Below are 20,680 nucleotides of genomic sequence, written 5' to 3' on the forward strand. Positions count from 1 at the left end.
CAGCATAAGATTACAGAGTTGAATCGGTCTTGCAAAACCACCAACTGCTGCATTATACAAAGGCAATACTATCTGGCCATTGCATTTAGTACATAAAAGGTTTGCCGCTGGAATCAGATGGTCTAAAACTACAAATGGCATTTTGTTGGCTTTGCTTTCTCTGCTGGTTGAGGAAAGTTTCAAATATTTGGTTTTACACCAATGGCGGGGCACAATGAGGTCTTGTTTACTCCCCACCAATGCCACATCTGGCTTCCTAAGGTCTGAGGGACAGCATTCAGGCCCTTTGTTTAGATCACTGCTCTATAGCATATACTTCTCACGAGCACTATGGGTTATTTCTCGAAAAAAAAAAAAAATTCTACTTTAACAAAAAAAAAAAAAAAAAAACGATTATTTCTCTATTCAACTGCCTCATTCCTTGGCTATCTGCTTGTCACTTCTGACAGGCTATGTGCTGGAACTTTACCCTGTGTGTGAAGGGAGCGTGTTCCTTCCCCCACTCAGTTCTCACCGAGCTCTGGAGAGCAACTTCAGCTCCCCGCCCTCTGCTTTCTGAAGTGCTATATAAATTCTGGACTTTGAATGGATGTAGAGGATAGAGGGTGACAGAAACAAGTACAACTTAATGTAGGAGGATTTGTGCCATCTCTTGGTATCATTTGAGGCTAGTCACTTCACTGGCATGTTTAAGGGTTAGGATTCAGCATGCATCTTATAGAAACAAAACTTGTGAATATACTCTTCCTGCGCACTGGACTCCATTCAGGCACAAAGTGTGCCAGGAATGCACAGCTTAGTGCAACGTTAATACAAGTTACATTCAGCATATAACAAAAAAACAAAAACAAAACAAAAAAAAAAAAAACACACCCTTTACATCAGACTAGGGTTGCACCGATACTAGCATCAGTACCGAGCATTTGCACAAGTACTTGTGCAAAATTTCTGATGCCTAATCCAATACCTGGACAGTCCGGGATGATCGATGCGGCGGTGGGGGCAGTTACAAACACCGATCTCCTTGTATAGATTTAAAAAATAAAAATAAAAAAAAGCCAACAGCCGCTTCTCCACACCCTAGGCTTTCAGCTGCTTTATTGAAATCTATACAGGGAGAACAGTGCTTATAATGGCTCTCACCGCTGCGCTGACTGTCCCGTGTCATCCTCCGTGCTTCCAAGGTCCCCTGCCATGTCCTTCTCCGCGCCACCTCTGTGTCCTCCATTACCCCTTGCCCCAGCTCTGACAGGAAAAAGAGCAGAGGAAGGAACCAGTAAATATGTCATTTACCAGCTCCTTTCTGAATACACAATCATTGACTGTTCATTCGTAACTGAGCAGAGTAAACTTAACAATGCTTCAGTTCATGAATGGAGGAGAGGAGCCTCTGTCGCCTGTCCATTCATCTTTAGTGCAGCTGAGGCTACAGAGAAAGACTGGAGAATCTATCCTGAGTCCATTTCTCTGTCTCAAAAGGGGAGAGGTCAAGTGTCTATTCAGTCCCCCGATAGCTCAAAGCCACCCCCCACCCGACCCTGCTAAAGATTAACTCAAGAAAAAATGTTCTCCCCTCAACAAGCACAGTAGGCTGCTATACAACAAGCACAAAATCCATTTGTGTTATTAAAAAGCTACGGCCTCAAAAGTCAATTATTTATGCCTAGCACTAGCACATTGTTTGTAATACAGAAAAGGTCTACGATTCAAATAGAGCTAGGATCACTTAGAACCCCTTTGTGTTTATGTTACTAGAATGATGCATAAACTGTTGTAGAACTAAAACAAAAAAAAACAAACAAAAAAAAAAAAACACCACAAGATACATTCCACTGTGCTTACTTGGGTACCTGTTGACGATAACATCCGTAGCCAACTGTGTTTTTGCCATAGTCCAGTTGCTTTTGCCGCCTCTGCAGAACAGCTTCATCACTCTCCAACCTACAAAAAAAAGCTGTAATTTGTAAGGACTGCTAGAGAAAATAATACTAAAGAGACATGTACAGAATGGATTAGGTAAGCAGTTATAACTGATAAGTGGTTCAGCACCCCCATTAATCTTCCCACTTCACCCATCTTACAATACTTTAGCAGCGACTGTTTTTCACTACATACCATGACTGTACTAACAGCAGAGTTCCCACTCTGCAAAAAGGACAGTTTTAAATATACCAATACCTCAGAAGAAGAAAAAAAAAACCCACAGCCAGACAGCTAGCATTTTCACAACAGAAAAGCAATAGCCCCCTTCAAGTTTCTCCTATGAAAGGTTTGCTTAAATATATTAAAGGGCTCCATATCCTAAATCATGCAAAAGTGGCAGCATTTGCCCGGAGTCCACTTCTAATTTATTTAAAAAGGGGGAAGTTAGAGAAAACCCATCTCCAAGAATACAAAGATTAACCAACATATGAACTACCAAATGGACAATCTAGACATCTAATGTTGGCAAACAAAATGTGTACTAAATTCCAAAAAGTTTCACTTTCCATCAATTTACTATGTATGATCTAAAAGCCCAATAACTTAAACATTTGTGGCCCCTTCAGCAGGGACTGGGTGAAATTCAGTCCATGTGTAGGCATCCTTGTTTGACAAAAGGAGTTAGATTGACTTCTGAAAGACTTCAGGAAAGTCAGAAAGCCTTCTTCGGATGAAAACCACTGATCAGTGTATTCAGGTAGCAAAGAGTGTCAGAATACAATGTCAGTGAGGAAGATACCTTCATCTACCTTGCTTGAGTGGACGGGAAAAAAACAAAAAAATAAAATAAAAAAAAAACGTTAGACTTACCAGTAACTTGTTTTACAGAAGTCTTTCAGGACAGCACCTGAGAGATAGTGACTCCTCCCTCATCCTTAGGAAACCCCTTCTTCCTCCAAACTTTAAAGGGAGGCACCTCCCTACCAAACCTCAGTTGTAGAAGAGAACCTCCGGCCCCGGCAGGAACACAAACATACGTTAGTCACAGCATAGCATAATAAAATACAATAGGGCGGGATGTTGCTGTCCTGAAAGACTTCTGGAAAACAAGTTACCGGTAAGTCTAACTTGGTTTTTCCCAAGGCGTCTTTCAGGACAGCACCTGAGAGGATAACAGACTTACCCCTTAGGGTGGGACAACAGCTTGCAGGACCTTTCTGCCAAACGCTTGATCGCTGGCAGATGTGAGGTCCAGCCTTTAATGTTTCACAAATGTGTGAAAACTCGACCATGTCACCGCCTTGCAGATCTGTTCAGGGGTGGCACCAGCTCTCTGCCCATGTAGACGCCAGAGCCATGGTTGAGTGTGCACATATCCCTGCTGGCGGGGATAACCCTGCTTGGGAATATGCCTCTGAGATAGACAATTTCAGCCATCTAGCTAAAGAAACTTTAGAAGCCTGGAAACCCTTTTTATTTCCTGAAAAAAAGTACAAACAGTGAATCTGAATGTCTGAAAGGCTCTGTCCTTTCTAACACAGAGTCCTCCTGACGTCCAACATGTGGAAAAGGGTCTCCTCTCCTTTTGGGTTAACGCAAAAGGTTGGAAGTACTATGTCCTGAATACGGTTCTGTACTGAAGCTACCTTCGGTAAGAATTTTGTATCTGTTTTTAAGAATGACTATCAGGAAAAATGGACAGATACGGTTCTTTAATCGATAGAGCATTTAGCTCACTGATCCTGCGTGCAGAGACAATGGCAATCAGAAAAATGGTCTTTAATGTGAGAAGCCTAAGGGGCGCCTCATCCAGGGGCTCAAAAAAGGACCCTTTGTTAGAGACTGCAGGACTACCGACAAATCCCATCCAGGAAAAACCTTAAGAGGTGCTGGTCTAGACCTCTTGAGAGCTTTAAAGAATCTGATCACCAGCGGATCTGAGGCCACAGATCTTTCTAAAAACATTGTTAGTGCCGCTACCTGCACCTTCAGGGTACTAACTGCTAGTCCCTTGTCTGCTCCATCTTGTAGAAACTCCAGGATGGAGACAAGGCACCCTGGGACCTGGGTGGATGAAATACACCACGTTTTATAAAGCTTCCAAACCTTAGAGTAAATGACCCTTGTAACCCTTTTCCTACTTGCCAAAAGAGTGGAGCTCAAACGGCTGGAAAAACACTTGCTGCTAAGGAGCTGCTTTTCAGAAACCAGGCTGTGAGTGCCAATCTGGCCACTCCTGGATGATTTACTGGGCCCTGTAACAGATCGTGCCTGAGGGGCAGATGCCAACAAGGCTTGATTGTCAGTCCTAGAATGGTCGAAAACCAGGCCCTCTTTGGCCAAAAAGGGCGCGATTAGTATGACGGGCACTTTTTCCTTAAAATTAACGGGCTTAACTGAAATGGGGGAAAGCGTAGCAAAGACGGAATTCCCATGGATATGCTAGCGCCTCTGTGCCCAGCGACCCATTGTGACTGTCCAGGGAAAACTGGGGGACCAATGCATTCACCTTTGAGGCGAACAGGTCTACCTCTGGTAGCCCCCATTTCCTGGCAATCATACTAGCAGGTCCCTAAACAGCAAAAAAGCCTTGTCCCTCAGGAACACCCAAGAGACCTCGACTCCCTCCCAAAAAGAGGTTCCCTCCAGGCCGGAGTAAACACAAGAACTGAGGTGTGGTAGGGAGGTGCCTCCCTTTAAAGTTTGGAGGAAGAAGGTGTTTCCTAAGGATGAGGGAGGAGTCACTATCTCAGGTGCGGTCCTGAAAGACGCCTTGGGAAAAACAAGCTATAAGCACCATACACATCAGATTTTCTGTAGATTTTTGTCTTCAGATTTACCAACATCCATGTAGTGCAAGGGCCTGCCTGATGGCATACACATTGAAACTCCTAAGGTTTGACCTCCATATTATATGGTTTTGGTAAATCTGAAAGGGAAAAAAAAAAAAAAAAAAAAAAAAAAATGAAAATCTGATAGCGTATATGGGGTTTTACCGGTAACTTGTTTCTCCACAAGTCTTTCAGGACAGCACCTGAGAGATAGTGACTTCTCCCACTGGACCACAGGAAACAATTCCTTCCTCCAGATCTTTAAAGGGAGGCATCTCCCTACCACACCTCAGTAGCAGAGACCCTCCGGCCCCAGCTGGAACACACACGTTAGTGACAGCATAGTAAATAAAACTAATAAGGCGCATTGTTGCTGTCCTGAATTACTTATGAAAAACAAGTTACTGGTAAGTCTAACTTACATTTTCCCAAAGTCTCAGGACAGCACCTGATATAACAGACTTGCCCCCTTAGGGCAGGACAACAGTCTGCAGGACCTTTCTGCCAAATGCCTCATCATTGGTAGATGTGAAGGTTCAGCCTGTAGTGTTGCACAAAAATGCGAGAAAAAAAAAAATCTTGACCACATTGCTCCCCTGCAAATCTGTTCAGGGGTGGCACCAGCCATTTCTGCCCAAGTGGCTACAATCGCTCTGGTTGAGCGCGTACGAATTCCTGCTGGCAGAGACAAATCTGCATGCGAGCATGCTTCCAGGATGGATAATTTCATCCATCTGGCCAATGAGCCTTTTAGAAGCCTGGCAAACTTTTTTTCCAGGCAACAAAAGGACAAACGAGTCTGTGCAGCTAAAGTCCTTTGTTATTTCTAGGTAACAGCCAACATGGGGGGGGGGGGGGGGGGGGTAGGGGGAAGTCTCCTCCTCCCATGGGTTAGCTCAGAAGGTCGGGAGCACAATGTCCTGTGAACAATTATGCATTGAGGCTACCTTAGGACAGACCCAAAACTCTTACCGAAGGATAACTATCCGGAAACACTGAGGTAAGGTTCCCTAATTGATAGAGCGTGTAGTTCACTGATCCTACATGCTGAAGTAATGGCGATCAGGAACACTGCTTTAAGAGTGATGCATTTGAGTGATGCCGCTTCCAGAGGTTGAAATCTACTCTTTGCTAGGGATTGCAGGACTGGCAACAGGTCCCATATAGGGAAACACTTGACCGGTGCTGACCTTGATCTTGCAAGAAAAAAAAAAAAAAAAAAAAAAAAGGTCTACCAGCAGTTCAGAGACAACCAGATTTATCTAGGAAAACTGCTAGTGCATGAACCTGTACCTTCAAGGTACTGCCTGCTAGTCCCTTCTCTGCCCAGTCCTTTAAAAATTTTAAGATGGAAACGTGGCTCCTTGAGTCTTGGGTAGATGAATTGCACCATGCGTTATAGACCTTCCAGACTTTAGTATAGATGGCACATTACCCTTTTCCTACTCGATAGTAATGTTGCAACCAGACGGTCTGAAAACCCCTTACTCTTTAGGAGGTGCTCCTCAGATACCATGCTGCAAGAGACAACCTGGCCACATCTGGGTGATTTACTGGACCTTGGGTTAGCAAATCTTGTCAGAGGTAGATGCCAACAAGCACCATTTCTGCAAAAAATTAATTAGATTGACTGGTACTCCTTCCCTTTGGATCTTTAATACCAGTGGGATTAACTGGAATGGGGAAAAGCTTGGCAAAAGTGAAATCTCCATGGATGCGCCAGGGCATCCGTCCCTAGTGACTTGTGGAGATTGTTTCAAGAAAAGTACTGAAGAAACCTTGTCTGTCAACACTTGAACATGACGATACTGGAGATCCTGCGCGAAATTCACGAGAGATAAAGCAATCACCTTCAACCTCATCGCCTCCTTAAACCAACTTCCCTGGGCAAGGTTTACCTCTAGGTGGGCCCCCCCATCCCCAAGAGCTAGCATCTGTTGCGAGTCTTCTTTCGACTGGGAAGCCCCAAGCCAGGCCCCTTGATAGATTCCCGATTCCTCCACCATCATAGTGACCTTCACCTTGGCAAGAATCTTCACCTCTGGGATATTAAGCTGTGATCCCACGACTTTAGGTGAATTGTCGAGGTCAGGACCCCTAATGCCGACATTTGCCTTATCCTCATCAGTTGGTTGGTCTAAAGTATAGAAGCTGTGCACTGAACCTTGTCCTTGCGGGAGAAAAATTCTGTTCCATCGAATTGATAGCCCAGAAAACGAACCTCCTGGGACAGGTCTAGGGAGGTCTTCTGAAGGTCCAGAATCCATTTTAGAGATGCCAGATGGTTGCATGCTCTGATTAGGTCTTGTAACCTCTCCCTTGAGGGGGTGAAGAATAGTAGGTTGTTAGAGAAGGGAATTACTGCAATTCCCTGTAGTTGACGTAGAGCTTTTTCCTAATTTTTACTGACAGTCTACCAATTGGAATGGTACCAGCGGATTGGATAAAAGCCAGTGTAGCACAAATATTTTAAAAGGGCCCAAAATACATGCCTGAGAATTACAGGACCAGTTAGCCTAACATCAATAGTATGAAAGCTCTTGAAGGGGATAAGGGACTATACACACAAGACTTTAGTAATAAAAAATGGTATCATTCGCAGTAATCAGCATGGATTCATGAAAAATCGTTCTTGCCAAAAAAAATGTATTAACCTTCTATAAGGAGGTTGCCATTTAGATAGATGTAGACCTGTATCTGGATTTTGCAAAAGCATTTGACACAGTTCCCCATAAAAGTTTACTGTACAAAATAAGGTCTTTTGGCATGGACCATAGAGTGATTACATAAATTGAAAACTGGCTACAAGATAGAGTTCAGAGGGTGGTGATAAATGGGAATACTCGGAATGGTGAAGGGTGGGTAGTGGGGTCCTGCATGATTCTGTGCTGGGACCAATCCAATTTGTTCATAAACGATCTGGAAGATGGGGTAAACAGTTCAATCTATATTTGCAGACGATACCAAGCTAAGCAGGGGAATAACTTCACAGGATGTGGAAACCTTGCATGAAGCTCTGACAAATGAATGGGGTGGGTAACTACATGACAAATGAGGTTTAAATGTAGAAAATTTTAAAATATTGCATTTGCGTGGCAAAATATGAATGAAATCTGTACACTGGGGGAGAACCTCTGGGGGAATCTAGGATGGAAAATTACCTGAGGGTCCTAGTAGACTATAGGCTCTGCTTGGGTCAGAGCTTTTGGCCCAAGGAGGAAGAGAGGAAAAAAAAAAAAAAGGAAAGAAAAAAAACCCTTGGTGAGACCCAGACTGCCTGTAGGCCACCCAACGAGGTGCATTAAGAGGGAAGAAAGCCTCCAGTGCCCAGACAGGCCCCTGCCATCATGGGGGTTTAAGGCAGACCTGAAAACCCCTGGTAAAGGAAATTGGCAGACCTAATTGCCCTCTACTGGTGCCAGTCACCACCACAGTTTGTGGCTTCACACACCACTTCCGTCCCAGTTCCTACCCTGCCTCCTACACCCGAGCGATGGAATGACGCTGGGCGTTGACCTTGTGACCTGCTCATAGGGAGTGTAGCTTCCGGCATGGGCCAGACTTCTCGGCCCCCGCAAAATGACAGCGATACACACGCTGGCGCTGCACTGGAGCAGGTCCCTGGATCATCAGCAGCTCTCCCTGAGCACCAAGGGGGAAAAGAGCCCGAACCTACTGCTGCAAACACTCTGGTAGGACAGGAGGGCTGGTGTCTTCAAAAAGAATTAAAAATATGGAGCCCCTGTCTCAGGAAGAGATGGCTCCCCCTCATAAGATGTTCCCTCTGGGCCAGAAGAAAAAAAACAAAGGTGCGGTAGGGAGGTGCCTCCATTTAAAGATCTGGAGGAAGGTGGAGTTTCCTGTGGTCCAGTGGGAGGAGTCACGATCTCTAGTGCTGGCCTGAAATACACTTTGGGAAAGAAACAAAAAACCAAACACCCTCTATGGCTAGCTTTAGAGCATCAATCAGGTTTAAAAAATAGTTCATCATACTTACCTGTAAAATCCTTGTACATCACAGCGTTAAATTACATACTGGGTTATACACCATCTCTAGGGGAAGGGACACAAGTCTTAAACAGGAAGTGATCCCCTATATAACCCCTCCTATACAGGACATACTTCAGTTTTGTAACAAGCATGTAATCCTAAAAAAAAAAAAAAAAAAAAAAAAAAAAAAAAAAAAAAAGAGGGATTTGTGTCCCATGATGTACTCAAAGAAAAGGATTTTGCAGGTAATCATGACGAAAAAAAGCCTATATTTTTTATACATCGTGGGACACAGGCTAATATTCATTACCTACTAGGATATCCTAGAGCAATAGCCTTGAGGCAATAACCAGAAGACCTTCTATGGCAGCCTGCAGAACACTGCGTCCGAAAGCCGAATCCTCAGCTGCTCGAACATCCACTTGATAAAAGTTTGTGAACGTATGCACTAAAGACCAGGTAGCAACCTTACAAATCTGAACCACAGATACACAATTTAAAATGAAAAGGCTGAAACAGGTCGTAACATGAACACATGATGAAGGATCAAGTATGGTTCCCTGCACAAAAAGGGCCACCAACGCCAACACCCTTCTAGCCGAGGTGGCAGCCATCAGGAAGGCTAGCTTGCATAACAGAAAGTCTAACGGAATTTCCTCATGGGCTCAAATGGTTGTTTCTGTAACAGACAGCACCAAGTAAACATAGGTGACCTAATGGGGGGGTGTAGCACAAAGGAGTTGCCCCCTGCATAAACCAGTGAATGGAAGACTAAAGGCTTTTGGAAGAATACTGACAGGGCTAAAATCTGACCTCTGTACTCAAAGCCAATCTGATTTCCACAGCTGACTAGAAAAAAAAATAAAAACATTATTCTCCCAATCATGCATTTACTGGCTTCACAAGCAAAAAAATAAAAAAAAAAATTTTTTTTCCAGACCTTATGACAGATTCACTAGGGTAGACACCACTGGTCCCAAGATGCCACTGTCCTGCAACACCCTGGCTTCAACAGCCATGCCGTCAAAATTAGAGAGGAATAATGGACCTTGAGACAGTAGATCAGGGCAATGTGGAAGCGCTCATGGCCCGTCTATTGTCAGTCTCACAAAAAAAATGGTCCTTGTGTCCATTTGGTTTTTGAACCATAAACAGGTTTGCGTAAAACACTACGCCACTTTCATATACAGAAACCTGTACAATCACTCCTTAAAGCGCTAAATGAGGTAGTGCTTGAAATAATTTTTTTTGAGGATCCAAGGGAATGCTGGATCTTCGAAACCTGAGGGGGAACCCCCCCCCCCACAACGCCAGCTTGTGACTACAGGATATAGTGACCCACTGTTCTCCAAATGTCTGCAAAGTGCAGCAGACTCCCCCCCAACTGATAGAGTGGGGGAGTCCCCTCAAAAGGGCATGGTGCTGGGTATAGAAGAATTTTGGACCCAGGGCTTTTTCTGGCCTTGGCCTTGCCCCTGGCTCTAGCGCTGTTGGCAGAACTGCCTTGGCACCGAGACACCTGAGGAAGAAGTCCCTGAGGTTTTAAATGAGGGACACCTGGTGCTTTTCTTCACAGGAAGTAGAGAACTTTTCCCTCTGAAAATCTTTTGGATATATACACACACACATTTATCCAAATAATCAAATAACCATTCCCCATGAAAGGGGAAACCTGCCAATAACTTACAAGGAAGCTCAGCTGACCAGTTCTTAAGACAAAAAAGTCTGTGCATATGTACAGACAAGAGCCAAGCGAGAAACTCTGTATTGAATCCTTTAAGGCAACAGCAAAACACAGCGCTCAAGGAATAGCGGTCTTATTTTTCCGCTGCAACAGCTGGCTGAATAGCTGAACTGGCCAAAGAAAAGGAAGCATATAATAAAATGACTCCAATTTCTTTTCAACGGGGTCTTTCAAGCCCTGTGCGTTAGCTACCTGATAAGTTAAGTTCTTGTTTAACCTCCCTGGCGGTAGGATTCATTCTGGTTTTAGGTGCTGAAAGCGGTACAATTATTTTGCATGGAAATTTGGAGCTTTATATTGTAGTCCTGTAATTCTTAGGAATAACTCTTAAATCTGTTCAAACCAGAGTCTAGCAGACATCCCGGGTATGAACGTTTATAACATAATAAAAAAATGATTCAATAATGTAATCAAATCCTAAAACACTGAAAAAGGGACACTTTCTGGTTGCTATGGACAATCTCCAAATTCCAGCCATAAAAACAAGACAAAACAGAATGTATAATATAAAAGTGCATGCAGGGCACTGCACAGACCACAAGAGACAAAAGGGGGTGTGTAATTTTTTTATACAGTACTGTAATCTGTAAGATTACAGTACTGTGTTTTGTGTACTTTTACTTTTTTGAATTTGGCGCGGATCTCAGCTCCCGTGCGCCGTAACGTCGCAGGGAACGGAGCTCGGCGGCATTCAGCACTGTGAATCGAGCGGAGGACATCGCTGGATTCAGGGGACAAGGTAAGTAACTCCCTGTGTCCTCCCTGTATCCAGCGATGCGATCCCGAGTCTGGCTCGGGGATACCGCTCGTGGTGCTGAAATCCCAACCCAAGCCAGACTCGGGATTACTGCCAGGGAGGTTAAGGAAGAGACTGCTGCATCTATAGCTGGCATGCTCCACTTAAATTTTTAATCCATGGGATAAAATGGGAAAACCTCTTAGGAACAAAAATCTTGTCAGGATGTTCCCAAACAGCACACACCCGCCTGTTCCAACAGAGGGTGCAAGGGGAGAGCCTGTGTGGTCTGAAGACAACTTAAAGGTAGAACAAACCATCTCGGTAAGAGTCTGGATCAAACGCATCTGCAACTGAGGCGCCGACATCAACCTGGATGTCTTGTCCAGAATGCTCAAAAGCAGACTCAACCACCAGGCCCTCCACAAAATCCTGAGCTTATAGCTCTTCCCCCATCCTCCACCCATTCCTGCTCCAGACTAGGAGGCTCTGGGGAAGGGGATCTGTCACTTCTTGCCACCCTGCGGGGTGGAGGCAATCATGCCAGCAATCCTGTGCTCTAACCCAGCTAAAGCACCTTTAGCCTGCCAAGCAACACTTGTTGACTCACGTGAAAGGGTAAGGATAAACTGCTGCAAATACCTCGTTCAGAGCCTGCTTTGTGTCCCACAGCTGCCTTCTGGAAGCACTGCATGCTTTGTATACACAGCTTAAATAAGCTGGCTGTGCATCAGAAGATCCTGTGCATGCGCACACATGCACAATGCCTGCGAATGGGATCTGCTGTATTCGCATATGACGCAAATCTTTGTGCGCCAAGATAAAGGCTATGGCGCATGTGCGTCACCACTTGCGCCATGGCCGCCAAACTGCTGAGCACTGCAGCGCTCTAGCGAATACACATGCGCTATAGCAAACAAAAAGGCGAAATGGCGCATCATACAGTCCAGGCTCAGGGCAGCTTAGAAACTAAGTGCCCAATCTTTACCCATCATGGCTGGTTCCAGTCACTTGAGGACCTTCAAGGACTGGGTACCCTTTCCATGTTTAGGGTACACTCCTCTGGACCTTCACAGCACCCTGCATGATTGCCTTAGCACAGTGGTGTCCAGGATTCCACGTCGCAGAGTCCAGCACCTGGAGGTCGCATTACAGGCAAAACCCTTGCAGGATATTGAGTCTTTTGCGAGGAACGGGTACCATTTATCCAAGCATGTAAAAAATAAAAGCAGCATTTCCTGTATGGGAGGGGTTATATAGGGGCTTACTTCCTGTCCATTCACCTAGGGGTGTATAACCCCGTGGGTAATGAATATTACCACCAACTGTGTCCTATGACGTATGAAAAAAGTAAACCTGTGCCTAAACAAGGGGTCTGCCAATTACGGCCTGTGGACCAAATCCAACCCACTACAGAACTGCACGCAGCCTTCGGATAAGGCTATGGTCAGGTTCAACAACCTCCCCCCCCCCCCCCCCCCTCAAGTGCACTGTATCAAGTCCATTGAGAGCTAGGCTCATCAGTGTCCTAGCAACCAATGACATGCTTGCTCCAGCAGGGGGACAGATGTATTCCATTCATACCTCTTCTACCTCCTGCTCCACTGACTACAGCCAAACTGTAAAACAAAAAAGTGTAGCACCCTGATGCAACAGGGACCTTTACTGAAGTTCTCTTGTTCTGAAGAATATCATGTGGAAAAATAAAAAACAAACACCACACCAACTCAAAGTCAATTAGGAACCCCAGGCAGAATCGGTGCAGTTCTGACCAGGATTCCAAACCATGAGCATTTAATTAATTTGGGACACACATTGGGGTGTCATTCATCCTGAATGGCACACCAAATGTTGTGCGATTTTGCAAAAACATGCACGTAAAAAAATTGGACTCTGATCTTTGGCGCGACTAATGCACATAGAGCAGCCCATTCAAGTGAATGGGCTGCCCTATGCACAACACGCCTGTGAATTGCCTCAAAAAGACAGAGCAAGAACCCATATTACTACAATGCAGTATGCAAACAAGGCCTAAAACCCAAGACTTAGTGCATACAGGGCTTTTGGTAGCATTACTTGGGTTTAGGGCTGTATGCTTTCTGAGACGTGTGCTCAGGATACAGGCATATATCCCACATTCCCCATCCCTTAAACCCTGTGAATGAAGGAATATGCCCTGCCGGCAATTGACAGTCACTGCAGTCAGAACCGAATTGCTATTTACCAGTCACCGTCTGGCCAAGTACTTTTAAGCTGGCTTATTCCAATTTTCAAATCCAGGGCTACCCACCGCTTGAATTGTAGCCAGTAGATCTCAGGTCAATAAAGTCTGTTTGCAGTATCAATTATAGTAGCCATACAATCCTTGCATATACAAATAGTGACAGTTTTGGTACTTCCATTTGCACCACAGCCAACCAATTCTTTCTGCATGAATATTAATCCCATGACATAGGGTGGTTGGTATGAAGTACAAGAACACACCTACTGCTTTCTTGCCCAGCCAACCATAGGCACTTGGGAACTAACCTTACCAGCATACATCTTGACCAGCAAACATAGGTTAACCAGCGAGAACCAAGTACCCCGCAAACTGCCCAATAAATCCTTTTTAGGAATATAATGCTGTCAGATATGAGCACTGACCAGAGCAGCTGCGATTTTCACCAGTTCACTTCAAGTCTAGGGATGTAGCAGCACAAGCTAGGCAGGGTAGAAGCAGCCCTTGCACTCAATGCATTCCCTGGGAAACATGCTAGTGCGCCCCCCCCCCACTGGTTCTCATGAGATAAAGACAAGACTATTGCTCTGCGTATAGGAATTCAAACAGGATATGTAATCAAAACACAGGTTACATATTCTGAGATCCCAGATAACCTTCCCGTCAGTGGCAACTAGGATTTTGTTGAGCTTTGTGCCGTTTCAACATTTCAGTGCAGAGAACCTTAATTACTTGGCTGTAGTACACCTTATGCCGCGTACACGACCAGACTGACAGCAAAGGTCTGACAGAACGAGTCCAGACAATTCAATAGTGTGTGGGCTCCATCGGACCTTTGCTTGCCAAAACACCAGCAGACTTTAGAAATGAAACCGGTTTTAAATTTTCCTGCCGGACCGAGAAATCCATTCGTGTGTATGCTAGTCCAACGGACAAAAACAGACGCTAGGGCAGCTATTGTCTACTGGCTATGAACTGCCTTATTCCAATTCGGTCGTATGCCATAACGTTTGAATCCGTCGGACTTTGGTGTGATTGGGTGTGTCCAAGTCCGTTCATTCAGAAAGTCTGCCGAAAGTCCGTTGGGAAGACTGTCGGACTTAGGCCGCGTACACACGGGCGGACCGTTCGCCCAACCTTGTCCGCTGAACAGTGTTTGGGCGGACAGTCCGCTCGTGTGTGGGCTTTCAGCGGACAGTTTCAGCGGACAGTTGGACGGACAATGTCTTTCGGAAATTCCGAAAAACTGTCCGCTGAAACTGTGTTTGAGCGAACAGTCCGCCCGTGTGTGGGCTTGTCCGCTGTACTTTCGAAATGAGCGGACTGTTCCCGCTCGGAAAGTCCGCCCATTTCGAGCGCGTGTACAGGTAGGCGGGGCCCGCGAAGGAGACGTCGCGGGCTCCGCCGCCTGGAATGGGCTTAAAGGGGAACCCCAACGCCGAAAAAAAATCGGCGTGGGGGTTCCCCCCAAGTCCACACCAGACCCTTGTCCGAGCACGCTACCCGGCCGGCCAGGAAAGGGGGGCGAGCGAGCGCGCCCCCCCTCCTGAGCCGTACCAGGCCGCGTGCCCTCAACATGGGGGGGTGCCTTGGGGAAGGGGGGGCCGCGCGGCCCCCCCACCCCAAAGCACCTTGTCCCCATGTTGATGAGGACAAGGGCCTCTTCCCGACAACCCTGGCCGTTGGTTGTCGGGGTCTGCGGGCGGGGGGCTTATCGGAATCCGGGAGCCCCCTTTAAGAAGGGGGCCCCCGGATACCGGCCCCCCACCCTATGTGAATGAGTATGGGGTACAATGTACCCCTACCCATTCACCTGTGAAATAAAGTACAAATAAAAAAACACAGGGGGGAAAAAATATTTTATTGCACAGCCGGGGGTCTTCCGTCTTCGGGGGTCTTCTCGCCGGACTCCTCCGCTATGTGTGTGTAGCTCTTTTGCCAGCGGAGGAGTCCGGCTTTCTTCCTCCCCGCCGCCGGCCTCTTCTCCCGACTTCGGGGGTCTTGTCCCCCTCTTCGGTTCTTCTGCCGGGCCACCGCGCCTGGTCCGGTGGCCCGGTCTTCAGTCGCCGTCTTCCGTTCTTCTGTCGCCGCCTTCGGTTCTTCTGCCGGGCCACCGCGCCTTCTTGTAGCTCTTTTACAGGCGGTGGCCCGGTCTTCTGTCGCCGCCTTCCGTTCGTGTTCTTCTTCTTGTTCTTCTTGTTCTTCTCCTGGAGATGTTGACTCGACGAGCTCTCCGGCCGGAATGCCGGGGACGCGCTGTGCGGTCACTTATATAGTGACAATGGGGCGGGGTCACATGGTATATGTCACATGGGTTGGTCACATGGGTTGATGTCACATGGGGACTATGACATCGTAAGGGGGCGGGGTCACCATGTGACATCAACCCATGTGACATATACCATGTGACCCCGCCCCATTGTCACTATATAAGTCACAGCGCAGGGCGGCTCTGGCATTCCGGCCGGAGGGAGCGACGTGTCAACATCGCCTGGAGAAGAACAAGAAGAACAAGAAGAAGAACAAGAACGGAAGGCGGCGACAGAAGACCGGGCCACCGCCTGTAAAAGAGCTACAAGAAGGCGCGGTGGCCCGGCAGAAGAACCGAAGGCGGCGACAGAAGAACGGAAGACGGCGACTGAAGACCGGGCCACCGGACCAGGCGCGGTGGCCCGGCAGAAGAACCGAAGAGGGGGACAAGACCCCCGAAGTCGGGAGAAGAGGCCGGCGGCGGGGAGGAAGAAAGCCGGACTCCTCCGCTGGCAAAAGAGCTACACACACATAGCGGAGGAGTCCGGCGAGAAGACCCCCGAAGACGGAAGACCCCCGGCTGTGCAATAAAATATTTTTTCCCCCTGTGTTGTGTTTTTATTTGTACTTTATTTCACAGGTGAATGGGTAGGGGTACATTGTACCCCATACTCATTCACATAGGGTGGGGGGCCGGTATCCGGGGGCCCCCTTCTTAAAGGGGGTTCCCGGATTCCGATAAGCCCCCCGCCCGCAGACCCCGACAACCAACGGCCAGGGTTGTCGGGAAGAGGCCCTTGTCCTCATCAACATGGGGACAAGGTGCTTTGGGGTGGGGGGGCCGCGCGGCCCCCCCTTCCCCAAGGCACCCCCCATGTTGAGGGCACGCGGCCTGGTACGGCTCAGGAGGGGGGGCGCGCTCGCTCGCCCCCCTTTCCTGGCCGGCCGGGTAGCGTGCTCGGACAAGGGTCTGGTGTGGACTTGGGGGGAACCCCCACGCCGATTTTTTTCGGCGTTGGGGTTCCCCTTTAAGCCCATTCCAGGCGGCGGAGCCCGCGACGTCTCCTTCGCGGGCCCCGCCTACCTGTACACGCGCTCGAAATGGGCGGATTTGCCTCCTCCTTACGTGGGCGAGTCCGTTCATTTCAAAAGTTGAGCGAACTGTTTGCCCAACCTTGTTCGTCAAACAGTCCGCTCGTGTGTGGGCAAGTCCGCTCATGCAAATTTTGAGCGGACTGTTTGACAAACTGTTTGCCGAACAAGGTTGGGCGAACAGTCCGCGCGTGTGTACGCGGCCTTAGTCTGTTGAAAAGTCTGGTCATGTGTACAGAGCATAAGGTGTTTGTTACAACTATTTTTCCTGTAATATAATTTACATATGGTTACAGGGCCTATTTTAAAGGATGACAGCATTATTCTGACAGTGGACATCAAGCAGGACAAACCATGAATTAGGAATTTACAGCTATGATTTAGACCAAGAATCTCAAATTTAAAAGATTTTACTCAATTTTACAAAAAGAAGTAGAAGGAATACAGATGGCACACATTCTCTCCATTTTTCTCTATGGTGATAAATGGTTACCAGTCTCATGTTTAATGCAGTGGTTATTGGTGGGGGTGAAGGGACTTTAACATACATGCTTCCTGTCCTTAGAATGAAGGAAAACAAATCTCTTGGTTTGGGTTGTCAGGGAGTAATGGAAAAAAAAAAAAACCCACACACTTTTACAATGTTTTCCCTACTTCCAGGCTGCAAAGTCTGCCAATGCAGATTAAATATTGTGCTTCTTACCACAAATCTGGAGATCACCAAGTCCAAAACCGTTGTAGGAAAAGATCTGTAACTGAACATATTAGGAAATACTAACCTGCACTTTGACTGCTCAAAGTCCAACAAATCCAGTTCTGTATCAACACCAATACTGACACTGACCCCAGTCACAGCAGAGCCCCGTTTTGGAGAAGCTGGTTTGGGAAAAAGCGGCCTGAAATATTTAAACAGCATATTATTAGCCTAATGGCCACTTGTCAATGAAGAACATTTTTCAAGTTTTATCTACAGTATTTGATAAAAAAATTAAGTAAAGTAAGTGTTGTAGAGCAATTTGTACCTTGTAGTCTGTTCTGCATCTGACTGATTATAGTCTCTCTTTGCAAGAAATCTAGAAGCACCAAGCAAACGAGATCTTGATGGCACCCTGGTTGAGATATAGAATTTTAAAGATTCAACACAATTTGCTAGACAGTGGCTGAATATTATAACAGACAGGATTTCAATCTGCATATTCCCATTCAAATAGATACTGCATCCACCGAGATAACTTTTTTTTAAAAAAAAGCCATACTTCCAATACTGAAGTTCAAAAGCACCACACCAAAGTATTAGAGTCCAAAAAGTGGTTTTATTCCAAACATAATGGGTGCAACACCGCTAACTTCAGAGCTACAGCAGGATTTGAAAACAGGAGGGAAAAAATAAAAAATAAAAAAGCACCTAAATGCTGTCGTTTTCAGCGTACATCATTAAATATACATTAAACAGAGCGAAAGAGTGGTAGTAGTGTATGTGTGAAAAACACAAATCACATCAGCAAGGTAGCCTAAACCAGCACCTCAATGTTGTTTCAATAAACTACCTATTCAGTCAGCATAAGGCCAGTTTCACACTTGTGCCACAGGTTGGTCACACCGCAGGCGTATCGATTTTTGTGCTGTATACCCACAGATTTAGCCATGGTCCCATTAAGTTGTGCGTTTACTACAGTTCCAGAAAGTGCAATGTGTGCAGCATCCTTTGTGTGCTTTCAGAAACTGGAGCAAAAAAAAAAAAGACCCAATACAAAGCCTATGGTACCACAAGTAAAGCACATGAAAAACTGCAGATACACCCACGTGCAAAACCAGCTTTAGTCATAAGTTTGACTAGAGCAATACCTTTAAAAAAAATAAAAAATAAAAAAGTTAATGCCAGCTGATGCCATTTATCAAAGTAAAACCCTATTGTACTGAATTTACCATACATACCAAAGTTTTTATCCCTGTATTTTGAAACAGTTTACGTTTTAGACCATTTGGATCAGAAATTGTGGTATGTATATAGGGTATTTCCATAATTGGAAGCATCATTATGACCAAGATAATTTTGCATAATCAGTTTTAAAAATGTGATCACTTAATCACAAAGTAAATAACACTGCTTAGGATATCCGTAAATTTTTAGTTCTAGCACGTGTTGTGTGTACACACACACACACACACACACACACGAGATCATATATGCATCAACACTGCTACAAAAATATTTAATGCAAATTTAGATGTACTCAGATATGTACAACTTACAATATTGAGACTTGGTCTAATCATTTTAGGTTTTCACACACTGTAGCCCTGATGAAGGGGGCAGTGTGTGGTACCTGAAACACATTGGATGTTGCATTAAAGGGCTGGAATAAACAAATTTTGGACTGTGTCCAAAATACCATTGTATGGTGCTTCAATCTTCAGTCCAGATGCCAGTAGGTTGGCCTAAGAAATGGTAACCTAAGTGGACTTGCAATATTTGTGAATGCCACTCAAATTGAGCCCTGTATGGCTGGCTGCAGAATAGGGGGTCCAGTACAGAAGTTAAAAATGAAAAGCCTTGAGCCTTAAAACATTGAGTCCTCTCAGCTATCCTCCAATGACCGCATCCCATTAACTGATAGGCATATAGAACTGCCCCCCCCCCCACACTCAGTGGCCTAGCACTTGAGAGGGGGGGGGGGGGGAGGTCTTCCAAATTCTAGTGCTGAGCTGCATAGCCACAAGGCCAGCTGTTTTAGGGCTCAGACACATGGGGTGAGCCAAAAAGTCTGACCAAAATCTTACAGGACTTGCAGTCTGCAGCATACTTGCCTTGAGGTTATCCATCGATTGCTCCATTAGAAGCAACTCATCCAGGTTCTCCTGAGCAGGTCCTCCCTTGGGCCTTCATAATAGCCAGCACCTGTGGCAAGACCAAAGGGCAGAGCCATAAACTGAAAAATGTTTCAACGCAAAGCATAGACTGCTGATGAGGTGGAGAAAAATGGGGACGTGGAAGCAGGCATCCTTCATGACCATCAAGGCCAGAAGTCCCTCTGCTGGAGGGAAAGCAATTCCCGACTGTAAAGATTCCATATAGAATCTGCAAGAAATTTGTTCTGGTGCTTTGGGTCCAGAAAGTGCTGTACAGTTTGGCTTCTGCCCCATTAAATAAAATTGAATGCAACAGGTCCAGCACAGGAAATTGAGCTGCTCTTGTAAAGTGCAACAGGCACGTTTAATGATAAATGAAGCATGGAGGAGAAAAGCTACAAAGTTCCAGCTTGTAGCCTTTGGACACAATGTCTTGAACACAGACTTTGGGGATCCCAGGTCCATGCGGTTGCAATGGTTGCCAAGCAGGGCTTAAAGTGTAGGTAAATTTGAGGTAAGCACATATCTGTAGTGTTTTCTTATCTCTTTAAATCCGGTGTCTTACTGCCGTTTCGTTGCTCTGTCATCAGCATGATAACTTCTCCGTCAACCAAGATAAAACCAACCTGAAATTTGTGTCAGGGTAGATTAGCAGAGAGCTCAACTTGTCACAGCACAGCTCTGCAAGTCACTACCTATGTAGAAGGGGGTGTGTTGCGCCTTTTCTCCAATTAGCTGTATTGACGATATGCCAATCCACAAGTGCTAAACAGGAAGAGAAATTCTCTATACGATGTGCACTTTTTTAAAATAAAGTAAAAGTTTGATTAGAAACAAATACAGTCAGGTATAAAACTGTTGCAGCCAAATAATCAGGTACAGTAGTTTAGGCATAAATTGTACAAAATCAGCTTACTGTACAAATCAATATTACAGTGGTGCTGCCCAATTTACAACATTTATCCTTGAACTTAGACTGTTTCTCTTGCATTATGGGAACTATTGTGCAGCATCAAAACCTGTAAGATGTGCACTTTCTAAAG

The 20,680-nt window shown here is 45.8% G+C and overlaps 1 protein-coding gene across 1 annotated transcript in view; it reads right to left on the reverse strand.

Annotated features, from left to right (window-relative positions):
* The window catches only part of LOC143962862 (oocyte-specific histone RNA stem-loop-binding protein 2-like), an 81,303-nt gene that overhangs the window by 24,234 nt on the left and 36,389 nt on the right, over positions 1 to 20,680 (reverse strand). Inside the window, exons 3-5 of the mRNA XM_077472338.1 lie at positions 17,810 to 17,896; positions 17,567 to 17,683; positions 1,843 to 1,941 (exon numbers count right to left, since the gene is read on the reverse strand). Of these exons, the coding sequence (XP_077328464.1) occupies positions 1,843 to 1,941; positions 17,567 to 17,683; positions 17,810 to 17,896 (303 nt within the window). The remainder of the gene's footprint in view (positions 1 to 1,842; positions 1,942 to 17,566; positions 17,684 to 17,809; positions 17,897 to 20,680) is intronic.

This window comes from Lithobates pipiens, unplaced genomic scaffold (genome assembly GCF_037356315.1).
Source record: "Lithobates pipiens isolate NorthernLeopardFrog02 unplaced genomic scaffold, aLitPip1_a1.2 Scaffold_8, whole genome shotgun sequence".
Classification (NCBI taxonomy): Eukaryota; Metazoa; Chordata; class Amphibia; order Anura; family Ranidae; genus Lithobates; species Lithobates pipiens.